This window comes from Phaseolus vulgaris, chromosome 3 (assembly GCF_000499845.2).
Source record: "Phaseolus vulgaris cultivar G19833 chromosome 3, P. vulgaris v2.0, whole genome shotgun sequence".
NCBI classification, from domain to species: Eukaryota; Viridiplantae; Streptophyta; class Magnoliopsida; order Fabales; family Fabaceae; genus Phaseolus; species Phaseolus vulgaris.
Genome location: NC_023757.2, coordinates 11,935,325 through 11,960,970, shown reverse-complemented (window position 1 = coordinate 11,960,970; position 25,646 = coordinate 11,935,325). Strand labels below are relative to the sequence as shown.

Genomic DNA, 25,646 nt, shown 5'->3' with positions numbered 1-25,646 from the left:
TCCTTCTCCCTTCAATAATTGTCGCATACTTGTTTACCGCCCAATCCAAAACCCTACCAATCCAAACCCTCTCAATAAAAAATGCACACAAATTCGAACCTATTCTTTCGCAATGAAGAGCCTCAAACGCAACGTTGTCCCTTCGCAATCCAAATCCTACCTTTCAAACACACACATCAATGGAAGAACAAACCCTTTTTTCGAACGCACTCTCTTTTAGAAACCAAAAACACACCTTCCAAATGCTATAATTTGGTAATTTTTCCAACTCAACAAGTGGGACCCATATGCTTTTTCTTTAATATTAAAAATGTCATGTCAGCTGGTTGTATTCTGCCGCAACCTCAATAGAGGTGTCAAAATATCGGTACCAATCTTAGAAACAATTCGTATTTGGCAAGTTTGTAACTGCCCTAAAAGACTCTACAGGTTTGGTAGGTTTTCTTTTTCTAAATTGGAAATTTGCTTTACAAAAATTTATATTCACAAGTATGAATGTAAGCCAATTAAAAAATTTCACACTAGAATCATGTTTCAAACGCACTTTTATTTTTTAATAGAAACTGCGCTTAAAGGTATAATTTATATTTGTATGATATATTTTTATAAATAATATATATAAAGACGATTTTAGATTTTTTATGCTATTTTAAGTTAATTTTTTTCATTTTTTAATAATGCAGAAATGATTTACAATAAATAGTGTATGTAAGCATGATTTCATTTGATTTTTTTTAAAAATTTTGTTAATTTTTTTAAAGAACCAGATTTTTATTTGAAAATAGTTATTTTGAAAATTTAAAAACATATGTATAGTTTTTAATTTTAAATTAATGTCTATATTTATTATAATTCACACCTTTTTTGCATAGTGTAATTCATCAATTAAAATACTGATGTTAAGTGGATGTAATTTAAAAAAAAGTAAATCAGTAATTATTAGAATAAAAAAAATTAAAAATAAGCATATAAATAAACAATCTTTCAAACATAAAAACATTCGTTTTTTCGTATGGATACCTGCATTATGATAATGATAAGCTGCATACTCGGGTCTCGTATCTTCCCTCATATAATAAGAATTTGTGGCAACATATGAGCTCTTGAATCTAAGGGCATGCTATCAACTCAAAATATAACAATAATTCTGATAATTTTCTTCTTAACATAGTTTCTCCTAATTTCAAAGATATTACAGATGAGGTTTGTGGTTGATAAGGCTGAGACTTGTCCATGTCAATAACGGTGATGTAGATAACATAGTCTCAGCGGCGACTCCTCCACGTATCAGATACAGAAGCTGTTTTTTTATTCTGTATATTCCTTATACAAATTGCAACGATATTTATGGAACAAACTTGGTTTTGTACAAGTGCCTTGTAGAAAATAATTCCGAGTAAACTTATATTTGAGCATTAGACAATTGCCATAAAACAAAATATTGACTTTGCTGTAAACTCTTTATATAATTTATTCGAAGGACTGAAACAATTTTTAAAACATTCACGACCAGTTATAACAGTGGGCACTTTTTGGACATCGCCTCATGATTTGATTTGCCACTTCAAAGTGATCTTAATAACCACAAGCTTTTTCATATAATGATAATACCAACCAGAAATAATCAGCGGTTAATAAAGTAGGCGGAAAAAGAAAAAGGCATTGATATAAATGCTGATAATCACATTGGATACAAAACAATTACATTTGTAAGAGAGAGGAGAAAGAATGTCGGGAAGACACAAAATTATCTCACCCAACAATGCCCCCACATACCCAGTAAGGGGCTAAAATTGGACACACACACACACTGCGTATGGCCGTAAGATGAATGAGATATGAATACTTTACTTATCTACAAAACTATAACATTCCGACTAAAGTCTCTAAAAGGAGGTGGAACAGTCTCGTTATAAGAAGAAAAAACTGAAAGCGCAAGAATGCATAATTTTGATCAAAACCAACCACATGTAGCTTCATCTAATATCTTGGACCAGATTGCGGAGGAGCAGGGGGCAACCGAGTTGGTGTCCTGCGACTGCTAGAATTTGAGCCTGAGCTCACATCACCATTTTGGGATGGGTCACTGTAACGTCTACTATGACCACCAGAACCATACCTAGATGACAAGTCGCTTGGACCATTGGCAGCAGCATCAAAGGCAGACCTCCAATCATCACCTGACGAGGGTCCAGAGCTTCTTGGGCTGGTCTCTGCATAGTTTTATTTCCAAAAGTATATGAAAAATCAACAAAAATATAGTTACTTAAGAAATCTGCAATTAACACATTATATGTTCAACAACTTATTTATTATGTTCTGGGAGAGTTACAACAAAATTTATATACATAATCTCATCACATTCTTTCTTCAACAAAAGCTAAAGGTCTTCTGAAACAGCTAGCAGACCAGCTAAGCTTTCACGGAAAGTAAGACCTCAGGCAAATGTGAAGACATTACCTGCTGAACTCCCTCTGTCGGACCAATTGGATGCTGCAGCCGCTCTATTGTCATGGACACCAAGCTGCCTAGTGAGTTTTGAAAGAAGGGAAGACTGTTTCTGAACTCGCTCCCTTTTGTTCTTGGCATTGCGGTCTTCCTGAAGCAGCTCCTCAACTTTTGCAGAGCTTTGGGCGCTGCCAACCACAACATTAAAAAGACACTTAATTTTCACTGTCAAATGGTTCCATTCTTGAATAGTAATTTGTAATAACTGTAGCGTTCAAGATTAAATAAATAGAATCAAAGATTCAAGTATTATTATTTATTGCAAACAAAAAAAGTTATTAGACAGAAGAGGGAAAGAACTACTAGGGATAGGTTAAGATCACAAAGAAGTCCTACTAAAGAGAAAAGTCAAGAGAAAAGAAGGAACTTACAATGGCAACTTCATAAACTTAATCTACTTGTATACCCAAACCCAACGTGTCTATGTTGATTCCCTAGACATACCCAACCAAAGCATTAAAAAACACAATCCTTACATATGACCAAATACTTACATATGTGGTTGAATAGTAGATTAATATAAACTTAGGTTGATTGAACATTAATATTGACTAAAGAGAATATAGGTTGAATGCCAGTACATCATAGTATCCACTAAGAAGCAACACACTCAATAGACATCCAATAGTATGATGAGAAACGACAGCACTTACCTGATGGAACTGTATAACTGGTTGAGCATGTCTTCCTTGGCTTTCTCTACTTGGCAAAGAACAACTGCCTGCTTAGACAAAGTGAAATGATCTTACAAACAGTGCCAAATCTGAATAGAAAATTATGTAGGGGATAAAATAAACTCACTTTTGGGACATTAGCAGCAAGGCTGTTAAGAACAGCTTCAACATAACCGCGCACTTCTTGAGACATCCATCTGAGCTCCTCTTCAGGATCTGCAGGTTTTCTGGCCATAGTATCCTACAAAAGATTTTTCAACATGAAGACATGTTATGAAAATACAAAAATGAACTCTTTTCTAGATGGACTGTAAATTGGTTAGTGTTTGTAACTTCCAAACAAACTAACAGCAATAATTAAAGGACCCAATCCTAAGTTCCAAAATGTCATAAATTCATTTCTATATAAATATATTCACCAGAAGAAGGATGCTATTTGTTAAGCTATAAAGATGATGATTTAAAATTGTATGTTTTTGTGATAGCATGAGTGGTTTATTTATATTGAGAAAAAGAAACCAACACAATAAATAAATGAGATTTAATATCTTCTAAAAATAAAGATAAGATCCTAGAATAATACAGATATGATCTTGAAGTTTCTGATTATAAAGATCTGATCCCAATATCTGTAATTATAAAGATATGATTCTTATTTATGTAATTATAACACCATTAAAGGAAAATTTTTGTATTCAACAAACCCAAACAAACAAAGAAATATCTTAGACCCAATCATGGGTGAAGAAGACGAAATTTAAGTGGTTAATTGGTCAATTAGATGAATGTTGGAAAAGTTGGTTGGCAGTGTCTCACAAAGGGTTACTACCCCTATGCAGTGGCTAACCAGAAAATTAATGGTGTGTTTGTTTGGAAAGAAGGAAGTGGAAATAGGAAAGATGGATTTAATAGGATTTTTTGGCATGAAAGAAATAAGGAGGAGAAAATTAAAAGGTGAGTGGATCCCAACAGTACTGTTCACTCTATTTCTATTCATCTTTCTATCTCGGTACTTATTATCTATTTCTCTTCAACCAAGCATCTTCAATTTTCATTTTATATCACATTTTCATTCATCTCTTTTTATTTTCATATATTATTTCTCCCCTCTCTACCAAATGGACCCAAAGTAAAATGTCAAGAATGTAGTTGTTAATATGTCATCTTTCAAGAGATTGAAATCTCACATTAGCTAGAGAAATGAGTCCTTAAAAAGCTTAGGTATTTCTCACCTTAAAAACTAGTTTTATAAGATTGACATAGGTCCTAAACTCAAATTCTAAGAGAATAACATCAAAGAGAACAGATAGAAACTTACAAGAGAACCATCAGAAAGACTTTGCCGCATAGGAAAACTAGGTTCCCCAATGGCATGACCTCCTTTAGCCTGTGCAACATTTCTTAGCTTGTTGATCCACTCAACCTTATCTGCCATGCTCTCAGCCTTTAACAAAACTGTACTTTGAGCTGAAAAACGTACGTTTTAATATTGTCAGTTGTCACGGTTTCAGATCTGGTGAAGAATTCTTAAATTGGAACACATGGGGGAGGATGCAAAAATTAGAACAAGAGGGGTTACCTTTCATAACAGTCTTATATGCGACCTTGTTTGTTATTTTGAAAACAAGGTTTGATGCTTTTCCAGAATCAGGTCCATTGGACTTTTTATCCTTTGAACTCTTTGTGGAGACTTCATCATCTTCAGAAATGTCGTCAATAATGCATTCCTGATCAGGCACAACCAAAAGTAAAACAGGCATTACATGCTGAAAGGTTCATCAATAGTCATTATTCAGGTCAACTTCAAATTCTGTCTGAACAAAGCATTATGTTGTGTCTGAACCATTGATTATATGCCTCATATGAAAGAAATTTATAACTTCATCACAAGGGAGACAATATCCATAAGAACATTAAGGGGGTGTCTCGGATTAGGACTTTGAAGGATATTTTAAAAGACTTAATTTTATAAAAAAAATCCAAAGGAAATTAAATCAATACTTTCAAATGATATATAATTCTTGTGATATTCAATTAGAATATCAATTAAAAAAATGCTAATTAAGCTTTTTTAAGAAAGACAATGAAATCAAGTCGTATCCAATTAAGATATGTTACAACTAATACAAAATTTGTTGATACTAAAAAATATAAAAATATAAAAAATTATTTTTTAATAGAGATTTTGATTGATTTCATGTGACTTCTTAATAGAGATGCATAAATATCACAGCCATCAAACAATCCCACTGGAACTCTTCTTGAAACTCTTTTTCTTCTTGTTGTTGGACTTTTCTTTTTTCCATCACAATCCATTCGCTCATATGTACTCGGTACTATTTTTATGACTTCCCCATTGAAACAATTTTGAACCCAGTAGCATGCACGAGAAGATTCTAATACATAGCTGACTAGTAAAAGAGAACATGAAGTTAGAACCAATTAGCTAGTATAAGATTGAAAAATTTCAATTGGTTTTACTTTTTCAATACAAATTTTCAGTTATTTTAAGACTTTTCATGCACTCTTGTAACTCTCGATGTTTTATAAAAGAACATATGGAGTTCTTTCAAATCTTTGTAAATGTATTAAGTTAAGCCTTTTCAAATCTTGTAAATTCTTACTATATAAATCCATTAAAATCTAAACAACAAAAACTTAATCATAAAAGTCTTTCACAACATTTTTACATAGTTTTTAAAATATACAAGACTTTTTGTCAATAAAGTCTTTTAAAATCATAACCAAATAAATTCCCTTAAATCATAAATACAATATGGCACTCCAATTTTATAACTGATTACACAGAGGTTATTTGGCCCTTGTTTTCTCAAGTATCCCAGAAACAGGTTATTGAAGTTCGTAAGCTTTATACCATAAATTCAAGAAATCAACCAAAAAGTTCATACCTCTAATGTAATTACTCCTCGGAAATGTCTCTCTTCCTGTTTTTTGGTGTATCCAAGCTGGCAATATAAAGTATAGTTAAATCTCAGCATATGTTCAGAAAGATGCAGTTTGTACTCCCATCTATAGCATAAGCACCAATATCAAAAAGACCTCCAAATACAACTTACACAACTTGAGACTGAATACAAATTATTACAAACTGGATTTAGATCTAATTCAACCCTATAAAACTGATTTCTAAGGTGAGGATTGTCTCCATTTATATACTGTATTTTAGCATTATCTCTAGTTGATGTGGACTTGGATTTTTCCTAATACACCCCAGTCTAACACTATTGGGCTTGGTAACATGATGAGTCGTTCTTTCATTGGATGTAGGATAGGTTCTAATACCATTTTACAAAATGGATATAGGTCAAATCCAATCCTACAAATCTGACTTGTAAGATGGGGATTGGTCCCACTTATATAGTGGATTTTGGCATTATCTCTAATAGATGTGGGTTTGATTTTTTCCCGCATACAAAAATATAAGAACTCCGAGCTCATATTAACAGATAGAATGCCTTGTCAGTTTAATAATTAAAATGAAGGTTTCTCTAATCATAACATAAATAGGCCACATTCCATCATATTAGACAAATGCTTAAAAATTTGTAAACTAACTCGATTACTGGAAATGTCAAGAACCAAGAGGTATAGTAAGAATTTTCACAAAATATCATTTTCAATTTCACCAAAAGAAGTTTTTATCCATATGAAACACTTCTGTGCAGCTACAGCTTACAAGGCTTATATGCTCAAATGTTTAAACCAGAAGGTCTAGAGCAGTTTTGGAATGTAATTCAGTATAAAATGAGACAATTTACTAACCTTGCCAGTCTTCTCATTTAAAACAAACCATCGTCTGCTCCAACCACTACCTTTTCCGCTTTTTTTCAACAAATATCCTGCATCAAGAGTTGAAATCAATTCAAAGTAAACTAAGAAACATTCAATCCTTACTTTGGTGAGAGGCAAAAGATGAAAGATAGAACACCCAGAAAGAAAGGTACAGAAACTGTTGCAGTCCTTGGATTAAATGAATAATAGCTTAACATTTGTTGATATCCACAACAACCACTAGGAGGAGTTAACTATACAGATCAAACAATGTCATTGTAATCTCTAATGACTTAATTGGAAAGAAGAACAAGATAATTATGTTTATCAATTCCTTATTTATATAAAGTTGGGGGGAATGGAAAATAATCCTTAACTTTTTTCTCTACAGTGAGGTATCTTTTCAAATGATTGTGTGCTGTACTATCTGTGCACTATCAATTTAGTGATTAAACAATCAGCTACAAGCAAGATGTGCCGAACAATGTTTGTCAGTATACAACTGCTGCAAGTCCTATTGGATAAGGAAGGTGACTGCTGAGAAAATTAAGGTAACTATTGAGTGAGGCAGATACAGATGCTCTGGATGAAAAAGGAAGCCACAAAGTTAATACTTCAAGGATTGTGCAGCACATGAGACACAGCAGAGAGAACATAATGATATTAGACCTGGAATACAAATTTAGGGATGAATAATAAAAACCTGCTGTTATCTCCCCTTCGGGCCCAGCAGTCTTCAAGCCAGATGCCTCTTGTGTATCCTTGTCTTGCTGACTAGATTTCTCTTTCAGTGATTTTAAGTTTCCCCCACTTTGTTGACTTGTTTGAGGACTAGTTGCCTAGAAAACAAAATAGAACATACATCTTGTATATATAAAGCCAAAATTTATACACTTATGTAATGTTTAACAAATTCAAGTATGTACATTTTAAACTGTATTATTCCTTACCCTATTTAGAATTGATTGTTCTGCATCAACTGCCTTCTTGGATGACCGGTTCTTTAGCTCCTCTTCTCGGCGTTGCCTTTCCATTCTAATGAAATTAGTTGAAAGTATTAGATCATATAAAATTAATTATAAACAGCAGCAGTCAAACAGTTAACAGTTAGTGATTATTGTATTTATGTGTATACTATACAAGGTTGAGAAATAGAGGATATTGAAATTGAAACAGTAATCACATTCGTTCAAGATTAGAGATAGATAATACTAAAAGAGTTCAAGTCACCAATACGGCTCTGTTGTATTCCTAGAAATAGGGACGTGATCTGGCTCCTTATTTGCAAAGAATGCAATGAATATTGATTGCTCATTCAACACAGCCCACAAACTTAAAAGGGATCTTAGAATGTCAAAAATCATTATCGTATTCTTAAACTCTTTTTCTTAAAAAATAATTTACTAAGAAAGAAAAGAGAGACTCAAATGCATGATAATAAGGAATCTTCATAAACTACAACAATAAAGAAAAAGTAACAAGACTGAGAACATGAAACATGTAGCACAGCAACCAATCTCTCTCTGAAGATCTGTCAAAAGCACCCCCTTAAAAGACTTTTGCCTTAATAACACCACAAAGAAGGCAACTGAGAAACAGTCCAAAATAAAATCCAAAGCTAACACTTGACTGGTGAAACATCAAGAATTTCTTGCCAACTAAATAAATACAGCAGCTTCAACTTGAGAACACTGTCATACCCTTTTAGCATCTCTGTTGGGGTCAAAACCAATAAAATTAACACACATAAAGGACTGGAGATCCTTGGGCAAACCCAATCTTCATCAATATTAGATTCAAGGAGTTTGTAACATTATTCTGCGAGAAGAATCATTAACTGAACTGAAAAGATACAACAGAGCTTTTATGTATGGCAGAGAGGGTTCAACTAATCTAGGTATCTTTAACTAACAGAAGTTAGTTGTAAGTACAGTTTTCAACAGTTAAGTACAGCTGTCAAACAGTTGTTATAACAAAACAATTCAAAGATAAAGTTATAGGACTGCTGTAGATATTACGAAAAGATAAAAACAATATAAATACTTGGTAAAAATAGCCAGAGTTAGAGCATTGGTGATAATATCAGCACATTGATCGATGGCAGGCACATGAACAACTTGAAAACTTTTGCAGAGCACCTTTCATGAACAAAAACAATATCAATCTCCATGTGTTTGGTGTGAGAGTGCTGAACAGGACATGAGCCAGAGCCACCATGCTCAAATTATCACATAGAACTGGTGAGGAATGAGCCAATTTTAACTCACGTTACAAATATTGTAGCCATTTGAATTCAGCTGCAACCAAAGCCATGCTTCTAATTCTGGCTCAGGGCTTGATCTAGCCACAACAGTTTGCTTATTGGACCCAAGATGTAAGATCCAAACCAAGAAATATAGCAGCTCCAGAAGTAGACCTTCTATCATCAGGATCAGGGGCCTGATCACTATCACAATAGGCATGAATTTGTTATGGTGTCTTGGAAGAGGCAGGTTGAAAGTGTCACCCCATGAGAGAGTACCTTTTAGGTACCTCAGTGTTCTTCAGTTGGTTTATACATGAATGACAGACTTTGTTTACAGACAAACTAATTTCAGGTCATGTGATCTGTCTAGAGTAGGAACAGAAAAATCTTCAGAACCAAACTTGGTTAACTTGCAGCCTCCAACCACTGGAGATGAAATTGGTTTTGCTTCATCCATCTTATTCTTGGATAATAAGTCCCCTGGGTATTTTGACCTAGTGAGAATGAGATAACCATCTTAATGGCAGTGACTTCAATGCCAGGAAAATAGTCCAAGTCACCAAGATCTTTGAGTAAAAATACAGAGTTCAGTTTTGAAATAAAGTTCTGAAGCAAAGGGGGTTGTTACCAGTAGTTATGATGTCATCAGCATAGGCAAGCATGTAAATGACTGAAGAATTCTTAGGATAAACAAATAGAGATAGATGGGTCACATTTGCTGAAGTGAAAATGCAGAAGAGTGGCTTTTAATTTGTCAATTAGGCCCTAGGAGACTGTTTTAAGCCATAAATGGCTCTATTCATCTTCAAAACAAGTTACTTATTTAAGTTCTCATATCCAGGGGGTTGAGTCATGTAAACTTCTTCCAATTCACCATTTAACAACCATTTTAAATCAAGTTGCTGAAGAAGCCACTTATGGGTGAGATGAGAGCAAGAGAGAGAATAAGTCTCACATTTCATGTTTGATGATACAGACCCAGACCTCAAAAGCAAGAAGAAAGTAGAAAGAAATGAAGTAAGCACAAATATTTGTATTATTTGTCAATGAAAGCAGAATACAGAAGGATAACAATTCCCACTGCCTAGAGCTATGCTCCTCTAGAACAACCCAAGTGGTTCCTCTCCCTTTCACCCAAAAACCTCCCCCCTAAATAACCGAAAAACAGAATACAAATAGGATTCCCTTTCCCCCTCCACGATTAATATTTTTCCCTCTCAACCATCCGATTCTTCTCTCTCCTCTAACTGCTCTACCCATGAATCACATACCTCAACCATCCGATTCTTCTCTCTCACGTACTTTTCCCCATCGAGTCTTGCTCCCTTCATGGGCTAGTGGCCCACTTATTATCTGGGCCTCATCAGTTAACTAAAGAAGTTTCACTTACACAAATCCTTGTTGTTGATGAAATCCCTGGACAAGAAGCCGGGCTTTGTACTTGTTTATTGACCCATCAGAACTTTCTGTTACCCGAAAAACCCATTTACAGCCAACAGCAGTTTTGTCCAAGAGGAATATTGAGTAGAGAAAACCATGAAAGAACCCTAGGGTTCGAACCTAAGCTCTGAATACCATATCAATCAGAGAGAACTTGAAAACTATTTGTAAGAAGAATCATTATTATTTGAAAAGATACAACTGGGAGCTTTTGCATAGGAGAAAGAAGATTCATCCAATCTAACTAACTTACAACTAACTTCCGGTTAGTTGCAAGTACAGTTGTCAACAATTAAGTACAGCAGCGGTCAAACAGTTGTTATAACAAAACAATTACAAGATAAAGCTATATTACTGCTGTACATATTGTAAAAGATAAAAAAAATACAGATAGAGTAAAAATACCCTAATAAAATCAATGGTGGTGATTCTAATGACTTTCAAATTCATCCTGAGAGTCTAATAAATGAAAAACAAATTAATGCTCCCGTTAACACATGAAGATTATGAATTCATATTAAAAAATGAAAAAAATTTATCAATTATTGAACATACCGCCTCTGCACTAAACGGATAAAGTGTTGAGGTGGAACAAATGCACGCTCCATGTCAACTAGTGCAACAACCATCTTTTTGGATTCATTTTTAAATGTCTCTAGGGCTGAAGTTGCAATTACAACAATCTGAAAGTTGTACAAAATGAGCTAGATAATTTCTAAAAAACAAATCAAGTTGCATATGAATTACTGCACAGAATTTTTACCTCTTTCTTGAATGGAGGATATCTTCCAAGCCCAGGTGTTGCATTTGCAGAGGCAGAAACAAGATCCACAAGCACACGGTGTACCTAACATGAGAAGAGAGAAAGAAAGACTTTACTTACCAGTCAGCTGATTGATCTATTTATAATAATGATTACAAAGATAGCAAATCATTACTACTACTTTCAAAAGAACAATTAAAATATTACTATTTCCGAAGATACATTGAACTAGGCTAAAAACAATAACTAAACTACTTGGAAGAGTAATGATCATTAAATGCTCCTATTTCCACACCTAATTTGGTACTGGTCACAATTTCTTACAGAGAAAGGTCAAGAAAAACACATATTGCAACATTGCAGTGTTCATGAGATGATATCAATAGCAAAGCAAAACCTGGTAATTACTCAATCTCTATACCAGTAAAGGTTAAAATAAATTAAATGCATGAGGTAATAGAAAGGAACTCGATGCCCCCATAAGAAATTCACAGTCAATTGGGATATTCTAATCAATGGGATAACAATCAATACATGATATGATACAAATAATTTTATGACCCAAATGTTCCAAAGGTGCATCAGTAACTGATGCAAAGAAAAAAAAAAGGACTATTAAAATGTGTTTGGCAAACTTGAGAATTGGTTTACAGCTGTGCAATATAAAACATTAAAACCAGTTATACAAATCTATATGAATTTGCAATATTTTTACAAGATACTTTGTACCACTTTTGGTTTAGAACTAGTTTTTTTATATGAATTTTTCTAAGGAAAGCATTTAGCTTTCATAAGAAAATAGCATTAAGAAAAAGAAAAGAAAACACAAACCATGGGGGGGCCACACCTGACTCATGAAATCAAGCAAACGGAAACTTCAGTCTACCAAATTTTTAAAAAAAAACTTCTCTAATGCAATGGACAATAGTTGATATCAAACAATAAAAACTATACCCATATAAGCATTCCACATAGGCTATTCCCGCTACAATTCCAATAGACATAGTTTAATATTAACAACTGTTTCAAATCTTTGTGTAACTTTCTAATGATTTTGCAAAAAAAAGGGAGAAAATGGGAGAAAAACAGGTTAACTAGTGATTAACATATAAACTGATTAGTTTAAAATTAGCATTGCTATGGATTTCTTTTGAGCCAATTCTGGTTTTGAATCTAATCAAATAAGAACTTTTTCTTAATTTAAGTGATTAAGAAGGAAGCACATCACATTCTAAAAGCAACTGCTTGTAATTAATTGTCAAGTTTTGAAGGTTGACAACCACACCCAAAGGCTCCCCACCAACCTACAGTTCAGACACTTGATGTAACTTCACAAGTCACACCTTATGATATACCACTGTTTTCTTTTGGAAGATCCAAATATGATTGGGTCTGTAAGTACAACCCAAATTATTTTGGACAATCTTTACACAAATCTGAAACATTAATGGCTCTAGAAACAACATTAACAACACATCAGAAGCTTACCTCATCAACACACAATCGTGATGGCTCCTTTGCCAGTTCAAGAACGCCTTTAATTAAGGATCTCAAACCTTTCTCTGGAGAGATAAGATAAGGTTGATATCCATCTGCTTCTAGGACAACCTGACATAAGCCAAAACGGGGGAATAAAAAAGCACCTCTATAGTCAAGAGACTAAGATTAACTAAAATCTAAATAAACAATGACAAAATCAAGGGAGAAGATTTACCCTCTTGACATTGTTTATGTCGAAGTGTCTGTCAATAGGAAGTTGCTTGATTCTGTTAGGAAAATTCCCTTCAAAACTGGCAACAACTTTCCAACCATTACCCTGCAAGGAAATAGAGGAAAGAACTTAGTTACAGACAAATAGTATGCTTGTCCCCTTATTTGAAATACATAAGAAACAGATTACCAATCAAAGGATCAATATAAAGAGTTCAAGCATTTGAATAATTTTCAGAGCCAGATTGACAAGGTTCAACAACTTTACATTGTTATACAGATTACTTGTCTCCTTATTCATCATCTTCACTGAATGTTGGGTGCAACCTAGATCCTTGGAACAATTTTTTATGATAAGTTTTCACTGTTTTGGTAGAAATAAAGATATATTTAAGTAATGTGCAACCAATCCTGTAGTTTGGTGTGTTTGGTTGAAATAGAATGCTCGTATTTCTATGTGAATCCCGTTTCATTAACAGACATGCTAAAAAATTGGAAACCTTTGTTCCTTCGATGTTTTTTTACCACTCTTCACCTGGTGGTTTTCTGTTTTGTTCTTTAGGTTGGAGGGAGGACACCTTATCCTCATAACTTTGTAATTTTTTCATCTCATGCCAATAAATTCTCTTTTACACACAAAGATGCAGCACAAAATCAGTTATTATTTGCCCAATCTCTTCAATGGGCTGTGTTTTCGATGTTTTTTCTTGAATTTGTATTTTAGTTCCTTTACTCCAACAAGATCTTTCTCTTTGAAACCCCACCATAATATTTTTGAAATAACACAATTGTTGGAGATCTCACATCAAATAAAGATATGACCAAATAATAATATAAAAGTAGGTGCAAACCTCACCTTACAAGCCGATTTTGTGAGGTTGAGGTTGAGTTAACCTTAAAGTCCACCTTCTAAGATGATATTCAAGTTTATCTTAGCAAGATTTGTTAGGCCTATAATGTCACCTACTACTGAACCATCCATAAATATTTATTCACACGCTCGAGATGTCCAGTACCCAATGTGAAAGGTGTGTTGGAGATCCAACATAAACACTAAAGAGATGGTCAAATTATAGTATATATATAAGTAGGTACAAATCAAAACATACAAATTTGTTTTGCAAGGTTCAGTTAGATTTAAAGTCCACTTTCTAAAAATATCTTCAACTACCTTGAAGTATCTTGGATCATCTCATATGAATTTTCCTTTAATTGTGTTTCTCTTGGAAAAAAAATTCATGAATTAGAATTTGTGCTATCTCTCGCTCTAACAGGATCTTCCCCATTGAAGATCTCATCAAAATATTCATGAAATACCTCATAATATCATTATTATATCTTAGAATACCTTAAAGTATCTTTGTAGAATATCGAGAGTGGTATTTCGCCTTTAATTGTATTTGCTTATTGTTTCCTTGTTTAATTAGGATTTTCTATTGGTATAAACAAACCTCAGGTTTTTTTGGGATCACGTCCATAACATCATTACGCCCAAGAACAGAATCCCTATAGTTCTATAATGTCTCTTCCTACTTCCCTGCCTAAACCCCATAAATTCAACATGGTGTTAGAGTCATGACATCTACCTTGAGAATAATTTTTTTCACAGAACTAGATTACTACCAAGACCACAATTTGTTTGTGTTTTTCCATCTTTGTTTACTCCTTATTGTTCTTCCTTTGAATTCTGTTGTGTTGAGCTTTTGGACCTGAGCTTTTGTTCTGCTTCACATTGTTACTATCATTCCAATAACTTAGTGCTGCAGAATGATCATTTCCACCTAACCTGATTAAGACACACAGAGAAAGGTAAAAGAAATCTATCAAAGCAGTGCTTTTTCAGCCCTGTGGCATCAGCCACACATAAACAACCCAAATGATGCTAAACCCTCTCCATTGTGCTCCATTCCCCTGATATTCAAGCCCTTGTGATTGCTGCAACATGTTATCCTACTGTCAAGTATCACTTCAGCAGTTCCGTTAAGGTACGCATAACAGATTCCATAACTAACTTTCCAAAAGTGTTATTCCTCTCTCCCTATGTGTTTTTGTCCAGGGGAGGGGTTTGGGTGGTATTTTCAAAGATTCCAGGGATCAAACTTGCCCCTTTAACAACATAAAAATATATATGATCTTGTCCAAGGGCAGGAAGTGGTATTCGCATTTCATTATATTTCACAATTTGTTTCCTTAATCAATCGAGAATAGTAGTCTTCAATCACTACATATAGAAATTAGTGTATTCACTTTGAAGCACACAATCACAACATTATACACAAGAGAATACTATTCAGAATATCTAAACTTTATCTTCCTCTTTTGCAAGCTAAATCCCTATAATTTCAACACTTTTTCAATGATTTTTTATAAGAAAATAAATTGGTTAAGTGAGACAGAACAGAAGCAAAGACAAGATATCTTCCTACATAAGGGGGAAAACGCAAATCAATTGACCGAACCACACTAGTCTAATATCCAATAAAACTATGAGTACACAGAAATTGATCAGATCAAACTAAACTAATGGAAAAGTAAGTAATTGTCCTCGGAAATTGTAGCATTTATCCATAATTAAAGGCACCAACTAAATGCATAAACTGCACAACACTAAAAAGACCTTGCCATATTTTGTCCTCCTTTATCCAGGTTTGGAACCTGGGTGCTTGTAGCAGAAAGGAGTACTTCAGACCAACAAACTACCTAGGTGACCAGAAGACCTAGCCATCTTTACTAGTCCCAAAATCTCTAACATGGCACATGAGAAATAGCTCCAATCTCTTTTGACATCCAATTTTCCCCCAGATAGAATGTACCCTTGCATCTTATAAAATGTAAAAAAAAAAAAAAAAAACTACCAACCTCGCCTCCTGTAAGATGTTGAAGAAATTTGTCCTCAAATTCACGGCATAACTGCAAGGCTAGAGCTCTTGTACCTTCAGAACTACTAACCATTTGTTCACCATGTTTCATTAACTCTTCCTGAACAATTTGAGACTTTCCCTGAAGACTGCAGCAATTATAATAACGGAATATATCTTAGGGCCATTCAAAACCAAAACTAAATTTAAAAATAAAGGAATAGATTCATTTAAAAGGTCAAATTAACTCAACCTAACCAAATCATCAGGCAATGTCAACATTAGTACTAATTAATTACTAACAATAAACATATTACACAAAAAGTAAGAAATATCAATATAAATTAAATCACACAATCTCTCATCACTTGTCATATTGTGGAAATTTAAATAATCACTCCATTTTCTCTTATTATTTAATGTTGTTGCCGCCATTCTCCAGTCTACTCCTTGTGAAGGTCATAGCTGCCAATTCCATATACCGGCACAAAGCAGCTGACCCCAAAAATCAGACAGTAGATATCGAACAACCTCTATTCTAATATATACACTAAAAAGCAGAAAAAATACCAAAATTCATAAACTACTACTCATAACTAATAAATAAAACCTCAAAATACCTTACAAAACATATAAGTGGCTGCTGCCAATCAGTAGCTAGATACTAATGCAAAAAATAAAAATAAAATTGATAGTGAAGAAAATAAAAAAGACAAAGGATAGTCGATGAAATAGAAAGAGGAAAACAGAGACAAAAGGGAAATAGAAGTGTTGGATGTCGAAGAGAAAGGATAGAGAAAAACAAAGGACAAAAAGAAAAAGAAAAAAGAAGAAAACAGAACACAGAGAAACCTACAAAGAAAAAAACCTGCAGGAATGGAAGAGAAGGGGTTCCCCAAAAACAAAGTGGATCACCAGAAATGGAGTGCGTCATCAGATGAAAAGAAGAGAGAGCTTGGAGAGGCTCAAAAGAGAGGAAGATAACGAAGGGTTTTGAAGGGTTTTTTTCTTTCTTTCAAACTAATATAGTACAAAAAACCTAAGATAACCCCACTAATTATCACTTTGTAATGGTATTTTGGAACCTCAAAACAATCTCCACAGATCTGAAAACAAATTTGTCAGATCTGATATTATTTTTCTGGGTTTAGAAGATATTTTTGCCACTCCAGGATAGTGGCTGTGACAACCACACCACTAAACTAATGCACAACAGTCTCCTTTAAGCAGTCTACCCGCTCTGCACCACTAATGCCGACTACGCCTTGCCATTTCATTTATGGAGTTAGAAATATTCTGACATTTTGCTTTTGAATATGCATTGATTTATTGGGATTTATACGAGGAATTGAACAAAAGAAAACTTTATAACAGACTGAACTGTGTTTATTATTTTCACTATATGAAATAAGAAACTTACGAGAGTATTTATAGGTAAACACTTACAACAAAAGATATAGTTGTTAGTAATAGCTAATAACTATTCAAAATATAACTAACTATTCATTCTAACAGCATTAAATTTCATGCAACTTGGCAAATATATAACATTGTAGACAGCATACAGAGAAGGTTGATGAAAAAGGAAACCAAACCAACTCTATTTTCATGGTTTGGTTTAAGCCTTAACCCAAACCACCCCTACCCATGAAATATATATAAATGAGAATTCCTCGTTGTGAGAATTGAAAGCTACATATAGATCATTAGATCATATTTGATGTCAAAGTTATAAAAAAATGCACGACATTTTAAGTGGTCATGAGATGTGATCACTGACTAACTTTTAGTCTTGACCCACATTTATAGTTCAAATTTCTCACAACGAAAAAAGTCCCCACTTAATACGTATCCCATATGCACTGTGTATACAATAATACTTTCTTTTTTTCTGCAAATGTAATCTACGAACATTTTACAAAACAGAACATATAAATGACACTAAAAATTTGAATGCGCTTAGATATTGACAATGTGCATTCTACAATATCATAAGAAAAGGATCAAATGCAACCCACTAGTTATATTTATTTCTGATGTATTGAATGATCTAAATCCTGGATAGTAGCAAATAGTGCCCAGTTCCAAAAACGCTGTAGCAAGATAGTGTACAGCAGAACAGGGGTTGTATTGAAATTTTTTATAGTGTATAGTATATACACATCAATTCTCAAATATCACAAAACATACTCAAAACCAATAACATTTATAAATAACAATAAAAAGTCATATGTGTCTTTGTTGAAATGTAATGTTATTTTTTATTATTATTTCTCTTATTTGTACCCAGCTTTAGGGTTAGGGTTTAAGGTAAGGTCCTTACCTCTTTTTGTAGCACATATGTATACATCAATAAAAGGTACAACAGCGTAGGTTGAATAAATTGTTTTTTCCATATTATTTCTCTAAGTTGGTATCAAAGCGGGTAAGATCTCGCTATGTCTTCTACATCATTGTCTTGTCGTCATAATTGTTGTCCTTGGTTGTCGTTCGCCACCATCACCGTCCACTTTCTGTTGGAACTGGAAGAAGTCATGGTTAGGTGCAGCGCGACCCAACTCCTTTGGTCATGTGACTAACCAATCAACCATGCATTGTCACACACAAATCTACACGCATCCAATTTCAAGTGCATGCCTCCACGGGCCACCTTCCTATTGTCGAAACCTCTCGACAACACCTTTGTCTTATTCACCGACCTTTTTTGCCTCCATTTCTGACTTCATTTCATTGTTCTGATGTCATTTGGTGTTGGGACACATTCTCTCTCACGATTTGAGGGTTCCTTTTCTCTCTTGTCATATTTGGTCATTGTGCTACATCTTTGAGATGACTGCAATAGGTTTTGCTCCTTTCTTTTCGGCTACTTCAACCATTACAAGTGCAAGACTCAATTGGAAGAATTATTGGTCTTGGTATCTTTTTGAGCAGATATTGTTCCTTGGTCAAGGATACCATGACCACTAAGAAATTGAACTCAACTCTGTTCCTTGTGCAAACATATCCTAGTGAAAAAAAATTGACTTCCAACTATGTGTTGTTTTATGGTAGTCAATTGAGTCGGATGCTTCAGAGATACTCATATCCTTCAAAACATGTTTATCTTGTTGGAAGAATGCACCAGAAATTTTTCCTAATGATATCCAACATCTCTTTGATGCAACTCAGACCAACCATGATATGGTCTCCCATATGGCAAAGGCTATGGCTACAGTAAAAGTTAAAGATTTCTAGTGGCAGACAATTTAGAGGAACTCAACAAGAAACTTTATAAATATTATATCTTATTGATTATGAGAAGCCTACATTCAGATTTTGATCATGTTCAAGATTAAATTCTAGTTGGTGATCAAATCCCTTCTATGGATGGTTTAATTACTAGACTCATTCATGTGCTTAACCTGATGAAAGATGCCAATCAAAGTGAAGTTATCGAAACTTCCACGATGGTGGTAAGAATGGAAGTCCTCAATGCTCATATTGCAAGAGAATGAGTCATTCCCAAGAAAATTGTTATTCTTTGCATGGTTTTCCAGACAAAGTTGTTCATATCTCTAAATCTGAAATATCAAAATTTAAAATTTCTAATGAAGAGTACCAAGAACATTTGAGGTACAAGTCTGAGAAATAAATCAATCAAGGTTAATCATCTTCAATGCCAAGTGTGTCAAGTCCAAGCATTGCTCAATCTATGGAAGGTCATAGTACATGGATCAGGTGCCTAGGAACATATCTCTAGTAACATTTCTTTATTTTCATCCATTTCTTACAAAATTGTTCCTCATCTCGTTACTGTAGTCAATGGACCCAAAGTGACATCTTAAGGAGCTAGGCAAGTCTCTTTACCCCCTTCACTAAATTTAAAACATGTCTAGTTCATTCCTCATTGTCCTTACAATTTAATCTCTCTAAGTCCATTGACTCATTCTTTAAACTGTTATGTAACCTTTATTGCTAGTTATTCTACTATACAAGAACATGGTATGGGTCGTCTAATTGGAAAAGCACATGAATCACGAGTTCTTTATTATCTAGTTGGAGAAGCACATGAATCCTATTTTGCAACTCCAACACCAAAAATTTTGCATGATTATTTGGGCCACACAAGTTTATCAAAATAGAAGATGATAGTTCCTGGTCTCGAACAAATTCAAGTTTTAGATTGTGAATCTTGTCATAAGAAAACATGTTAGATCTTTTTCTAAAAAGTTTAAAACGTAATGTAATTTTGTTTTGTTTTTTTTTTTCAAATATTCATTCTGATAATTAGGGATTGAGTCTTGTCACTTCTTTTGGTTTTAACTATTTTGTAACTTTCATTAATGAATTATCTCAATGACTTGGGTTTATTTATAGAAAGACAGATATAAACTTTTATCCATATTATGTCTTTCTTCAATGAAATTAAGAACCAATTTAGAAAGCTATTTACAATTCTTGGAAGTGATAATGATAAGGAATATTTTTTTGCTGCATTTTCTTCATTCTTATCTTCCTAAGAAATTTTACATTAGTTAACATGCTCTTTCATGTGGACATCAAAGCCCAAGGGCATGGGTAAGGAGGATCATACCAAGACCCATGACGAGAGAAAGGCATAAGAGACATGGCAATACAAGGTGGCTCGTCTTTTGGAGGCCCAGCTGTTGAAGGACCCACACTCCACAACAAAATGGTATAACAAAGAGAGAATACACATTTTATTGAAATTGCGCACTATGTAATGTTGAATAATAATGCTCTTGTTCACCATTAGGGAGATGCAATATTCACTGCCGGTTTTCTAATCAGTAAGATGTCTTCTTCCTCTTTTGAAAATAAAGTTCTTCACTCTATACTTTTTCCAAATGACCCTCTATATCACTCCTCTCCATGTGTGTTTGGATACACTTGTTTTGTTCATACTGCCTCTCCAGGTCTTAACAAGTTTTCTATTTTTGGAATATTCTCACCTTCAAAAAGATATAAATATTATTCTCCTTCAACCAAAAGGTATCATATGTTTGTTGATATTACCGATTTTGAGGTCACACCTTTTTCTTATCCTCCCTGAAACATTCTTCATTTGTTCAACAGGTTCTTCATGTACCATCCTGTGATCTATTGATTATTTCTACTTCCTCTCAAAACTCAAACTCAACATACTAGTGTCGGACACAAATAACTCCATCCTTACCTGAAATTCTCGTGACTCATCCTCCACCACCAGATTCCAATACCATGGATCCTTTATCCTCCTCGCCTTCTCCTGACTTCGATCATGCTTGATCTATTGATCTTAGAAAAGGTATTCCTTGGAAGGAATCTTATATCTTGGAAAAGTAAGAAACAAAGTGTTGATGGTCGATCTAGTGCACAAGTTGAATATAGATTTATGGACCTAGCTACTTGTAAACTTGTGTGGATTAAACAACTCCTTCAAGAGTTGAAATTTTGTGAATATGAGTAGATGAAGTTGTATTGTGACAATCAAGCAGCTCTTCATATTGCCTCCAATCCAATGTTTCATGAGAGAACTAAACATATAGAGATTGATTGTCATTTTGTTGGAGAGAAGTTGTTCTCCAAGGATCATACTACTCAGTTTGTAGACTCTAATGAACAACTCGCATACATTTTAACTAAATCTCTAAAAGGACCTAAGATTCAGTTTATATATTGTAAGCTTGGTGCATATGATATGTGCTCCACCAACTTGAGGGAGAGTGTTGAAATGTAATGTTATTTTTTATTATTATTTCTCTTGTTTGTACCCAGCTTTAGGATTAGGGTTTAAGGTAAGGTCCTTACCTCTTTGTGTAACTCACACACGCATACATCAATAAAAGGTACAACAGTGTAGGTTGAATACAATGTTTTCTCCATCTTAGTTCTCAAAGTTACACAAAACATAGAAGTAAACACCCAAAAAAGTCAAATACAAGTTTCCTAGATTGGAATTTTCAATCATCATATTCAAAATCCTAGTCATCATTATCATCTGTAGATTTCAGTCTTGATTTGAAAATTAAAATCCCAAAAATAGCCCTCCAAAAAATCTCGATGTCTCTATTCCAAAGTAATTTTAGGAATCAATAGATAGCATCATTATTCAGTCCACTACAGAAGTCCCTGTAGCAGATAAGGGGCCGCTCCACACTGCTAAAACACTATAGAGATGCTATAGCACGCCATTTAAAACATTTGTTGTATCCTCTTTCATTCATTCAAATGTTGATAAGCCTATTTAAAAAACATCAAAAGGCTGAACAAACAGAAAATATTGAAGCAGCAGTGCTAACAAAAGAAAGAGGAAAGTAACGATTTTTGTTAAATACTATTATATTTACAATGGACAACAAAGAACAAAACATAAGCTAGTAAAAAAAATACCCAGTGAGGAGAGTTGGAAGCCTGAGCTTCATACGACTGCGAATCTGTCCAGCAAGAGACTCAACCAAAGCAACTCTACCTAGCTTGCTTTGAGGGGCTCCAGTCAATATTGATTTCAAACTTTCAGTCTCAGCACGCCAAGCAGTCTCCAATGAATTCTCAGATGAGCCACTCCCAGACTGTGCAGAAGCTATAGCAACAGATTGCCCTATCAAAGCAACCCATGGAATATCAGAGGTTTTAGGGGGTCCCTGGTTCAATAGGAGAGCCTGCACCGCTGCAAGAACTTTTGGTTCTGATGAAGCTTGATCAATTTTACTTATAACACCAACAGTTCTGGTGGCTACAATTAAAACCAACAAAAAGGGTTAGATGAACAAGTACTATAGATGATTAGGTACAACACAAGAAAGGAATTTGTAAACTTGAGAGGTTTGATTGGGTCTAAGACCAATTCTCCCAAAAACTTAGGTTGAGAATCACGAATGACTTTATTTCAGTAACACACCCTCGTACAAATTCACTTTGGGATTAAAGAATAGTGCACAGGCTCACTTTACATCATACTGAATTCAACTTTCTTTAAAAAAATGGAGGCAGCAAAAATCAAAACCCCTAAGAATCCTAACCACTCAGTCATTTAGACATCAGGGACCAACTCAGAAAAACTGTCTGAGGCTCGTGATTGGTTTTATACAGCTAATAAAACAATTTGCAGTTATTATTTCAGGGGGAGGGGCGATGAAAACATAATCTGAAAACTTACATTCTGAGTCATACTCCTTAGCTACTCTAAGGGCTCGTGATGATGAAATTTCTGGCACCTGAGCAGCAGGAACTACTACCAGCAAAATAGCATCGTTGTGCTCGACATATTCACTGATCTAAAAATAATGAAAGAGAAGGCATCAAACTTCTCTACAAAGGGAATGCCTCAAAAACAACCATAGATCTAAGAAATAATTAAAAGTAAACATACCCACCACCATCAATTGAGAGTGAAGGATATTAGGCCACAAAGCAACATACTCGAATTTGAAATTTAAACTTAGGACAACATATACCTACTCACCATTTTGTCATCCACTATGCGCTGGTCCAATCCAGGCAAATCAATCATTTTCAATGGAGGTGCTGCAGAATTTTAGGACAGAACAAAAAGATTAAGTCCCATGATACCAATGCATGTAAGCATAAAGGGAGGGAGCAACATACAATTTGATGATGGGCTTACCAGTACTGGTATGAAGTTTGAGATATATTTCATCACGGCTCCTACCAGATGAGCCTTTGCTTAGTCTATCCTGTAGAGAATGTCGAAGGGCACCTAAGAGAAAAAAAAAATGGAAAAAGAGTAAGACGAAAAGAAACATTGATTGATATCATTTAAACAATTGCGGAGTGAAAGTGATTCTTACTTGCCGAAACCGGTTGATTTTTGTTTTCAATTTGCAGGATGATTGACTTGCTGCTTAAAGAGGTATCTCTAATCAATTCAATGCTAATGGGAGCCCGAGTGGCGCCATTTTCACCAGTTGGCTGCAGTTTCCAACGGATTAGTGAGCAAATAAAGAGAGATTAAATAGAAGAAAAGGAGAACAAGGCAAATAGACAATACCAAAACAGGATGTCCGATGAGGCTATTCAAGGAAGCAGATTTTCCAGCACCCTGATCCACCACCGCCGCAAACGCATTGTATTCATAACGGATCCAACGAATCATACATACAATACAAATATGTGAATAGAAAGTGAGTGAGTGTTTGTGTGTAATTTGCAATTACCTCATCACATCATATCACATGTGGTCTCTATATGAATATATTGAATGCTGATTGAAAGTGCAGGGAGAAATGTGAATGGAAGAAAAACTCACGACATTGCCGAGTGCGACGACGTTGAGGAAAGTGGAAGGGCGTTTGTAGTTGTCGACATCCTCGTCGGCGAGGACGGCAGCGGCTTGGCGCATGGAATCGGAGAGCTGAACCAATTCTTCGATTGCCTCCATCGGATCTGAAGGAAGTTAGGTTTCCGGAGAGCGATTGGATTGGATTGTTGGGTGCAAATGCAAATGCAAATTCAAATGCAAAGATGAGAGGACTACACTAACCAAACTCCAATTAAATCACCGTACCAAACCAATCCTCTTCTTCCTCTCTCTGTTTCTGATCCTGATTCTGATTGCGATGATAGCGATTTCGATTGCAACTTTCTTCTTCCTTTTTCCTTCATTACATTACATTGCATAACGTAACATAACATAACATAACATTACTCTATGCTCAGCGCTCCCATTATCTTTCTTTACCAAAAATCATAAATCAAAAATCACTTTAGTTTAGTTTAGTAAAATAACATAACAATAACAACAACAACACCTTCCTTTGCCCCATCGCACTCCCAAAACTATTTACACTTTTTTACTATACCACACGCCCAAAAATAACCTCAATTCAATTCTCTTCACTGTCTCAAAAAAACTTCTACCAGCCCAATAATACCCCATGCATTTTTTAAAATATATTCAAATGCAAAATGTCTTCACTTCTCTTTACTTTCTCTTCCTTTTTATTCTTTTTTTTCTTCCTCACAAAACAAATTGTGAAATATTATATATATATATATATATATATATATATATATACTTTACATCGATACTAGTTAAAAAGAATGCAACACTAAAACTAAGATTGCACGAAGAAAAAAGTTTTCTTTATTAGAAAAAAAAAAGTTGAAAACTGTATAAAGTTTGAGAAAAGCACAAAATGTTGCATTGTGATGTTCACATCACACTACTATTCCCCTTCTTTTACTTTAATTTGTTTGATAAGCATTGTTTTTAACATTGATTCTTCCTTTAATTATTTTTTTTATCTACGAAACTCGAATTCAATATTACTATTGAGTTGAATTGTGAATTAACTTGTAAAATAAATTTATGAAAAAATGTTATAATTATAAATTTTGATGAGTATACTAATACTTCAAGGAGTTTTTAAATTACTATATAGTTATGCATTATTGGGCATTAAAGTTTATAAAACAAATATTAACTGCTTAAAAAGTTATCATTTGGTGTTTTTAAATAGTTAAGAGTGGAAGTGCAATACATTAAGGTAAAGCCTACTTTTAGAATTTTAAATTATATTTTGTTCTAAAAAAATGGATGAAAAATGCCTAAGACGAATTCAGGATTAACGATATGAAATTACTACAAAGTAAAAAAACATTAAAATTTAATTGGTCTATTTACTTGACCATAAATTTCCCATATAAATACAAAA

The 25,646-nt window shown here is 34.2% G+C and overlaps 1 protein-coding gene across 3 annotated transcripts; it reads right to left on the bottom strand.

Moving 5' to 3' along the window:
- Nucleotides 1–1,640: 1,640 nt before the first annotated feature.
- Nucleotides 1,641–24,855, bottom strand: LOC137806669 (dynamin-2A). Of its 3 annotated transcripts, none has more exons than XM_068606898.1 (23): nt 24,497–24,855; nt 24,239–24,375; nt 23,981–24,031; nt 23,781–23,901; nt 23,597–23,689; nt 23,435–23,496; nt 23,129–23,246; nt 22,363–22,705; nt 15,992–16,139; nt 13,137–13,238; nt 12,911–13,030; nt 11,423–11,506; nt 11,215–11,342; nt 7,925–8,009; nt 7,678–7,813; nt 6,966–7,042; nt 6,092–6,148; nt 4,762–4,909; nt 4,501–4,649; nt 3,310–3,423; nt 3,162–3,229; nt 2,461–2,636; nt 1,641–2,213 (listed from the first exon to the last, which is right to left on the bottom strand). In XM_068606898.1, the coding sequence occupies exons 2-23, from the start codon at nt 24,368–24,370 to the stop codon at nt 1,981–1,983; spliced, it is 2,745 nt and encodes a 914-aa protein (XP_068462999.1). In that variant the 5' UTR covers nt 24,371–24,375; nt 24,497–24,855; the 3' UTR covers nt 1,641–1,980. The 3 variants fall into 3 exon arrangements, with proteins under 3 accessions (XP_068462999.1, XP_068462998.1, XP_068462997.1); XM_068606897.1 differs by having other exon boundaries at nt 24,473–24,756; XM_068606896.1 differs by having other exon boundaries at nt 24,239–24,576.
- Between the last annotated feature and the right edge of the window lie 791 nt (nt 24,856–25,646).

What these genes read in the sequence shown, in the direction of transcription:
- LOC137806669 (XM_068606898.1), bottom strand. Translation starts at nt 24,370, where the DNA reads ATGGAGGCAATCGAAGAATTGGTTCAGCTCTCCGATTCCATGCGCCAA. An exon ending in CAGTTATACAGTTCCATCAG is followed by an intron (nt 2,637 to 3,161) that starts GTAAGTGCTGTC and finishes TGTGGTTGGCAG; the next exon opens with CGCCCAAAGCTCTGCAAAAG. An exon ending in CGACAGAGGGAGTTCAGCAG is followed by an intron (nt 2,214 to 2,460) that starts GTAATGTCTTCA and finishes AAAACTATGCAG; the next exon opens with AGACCAGCCCAAGAAGCTCT.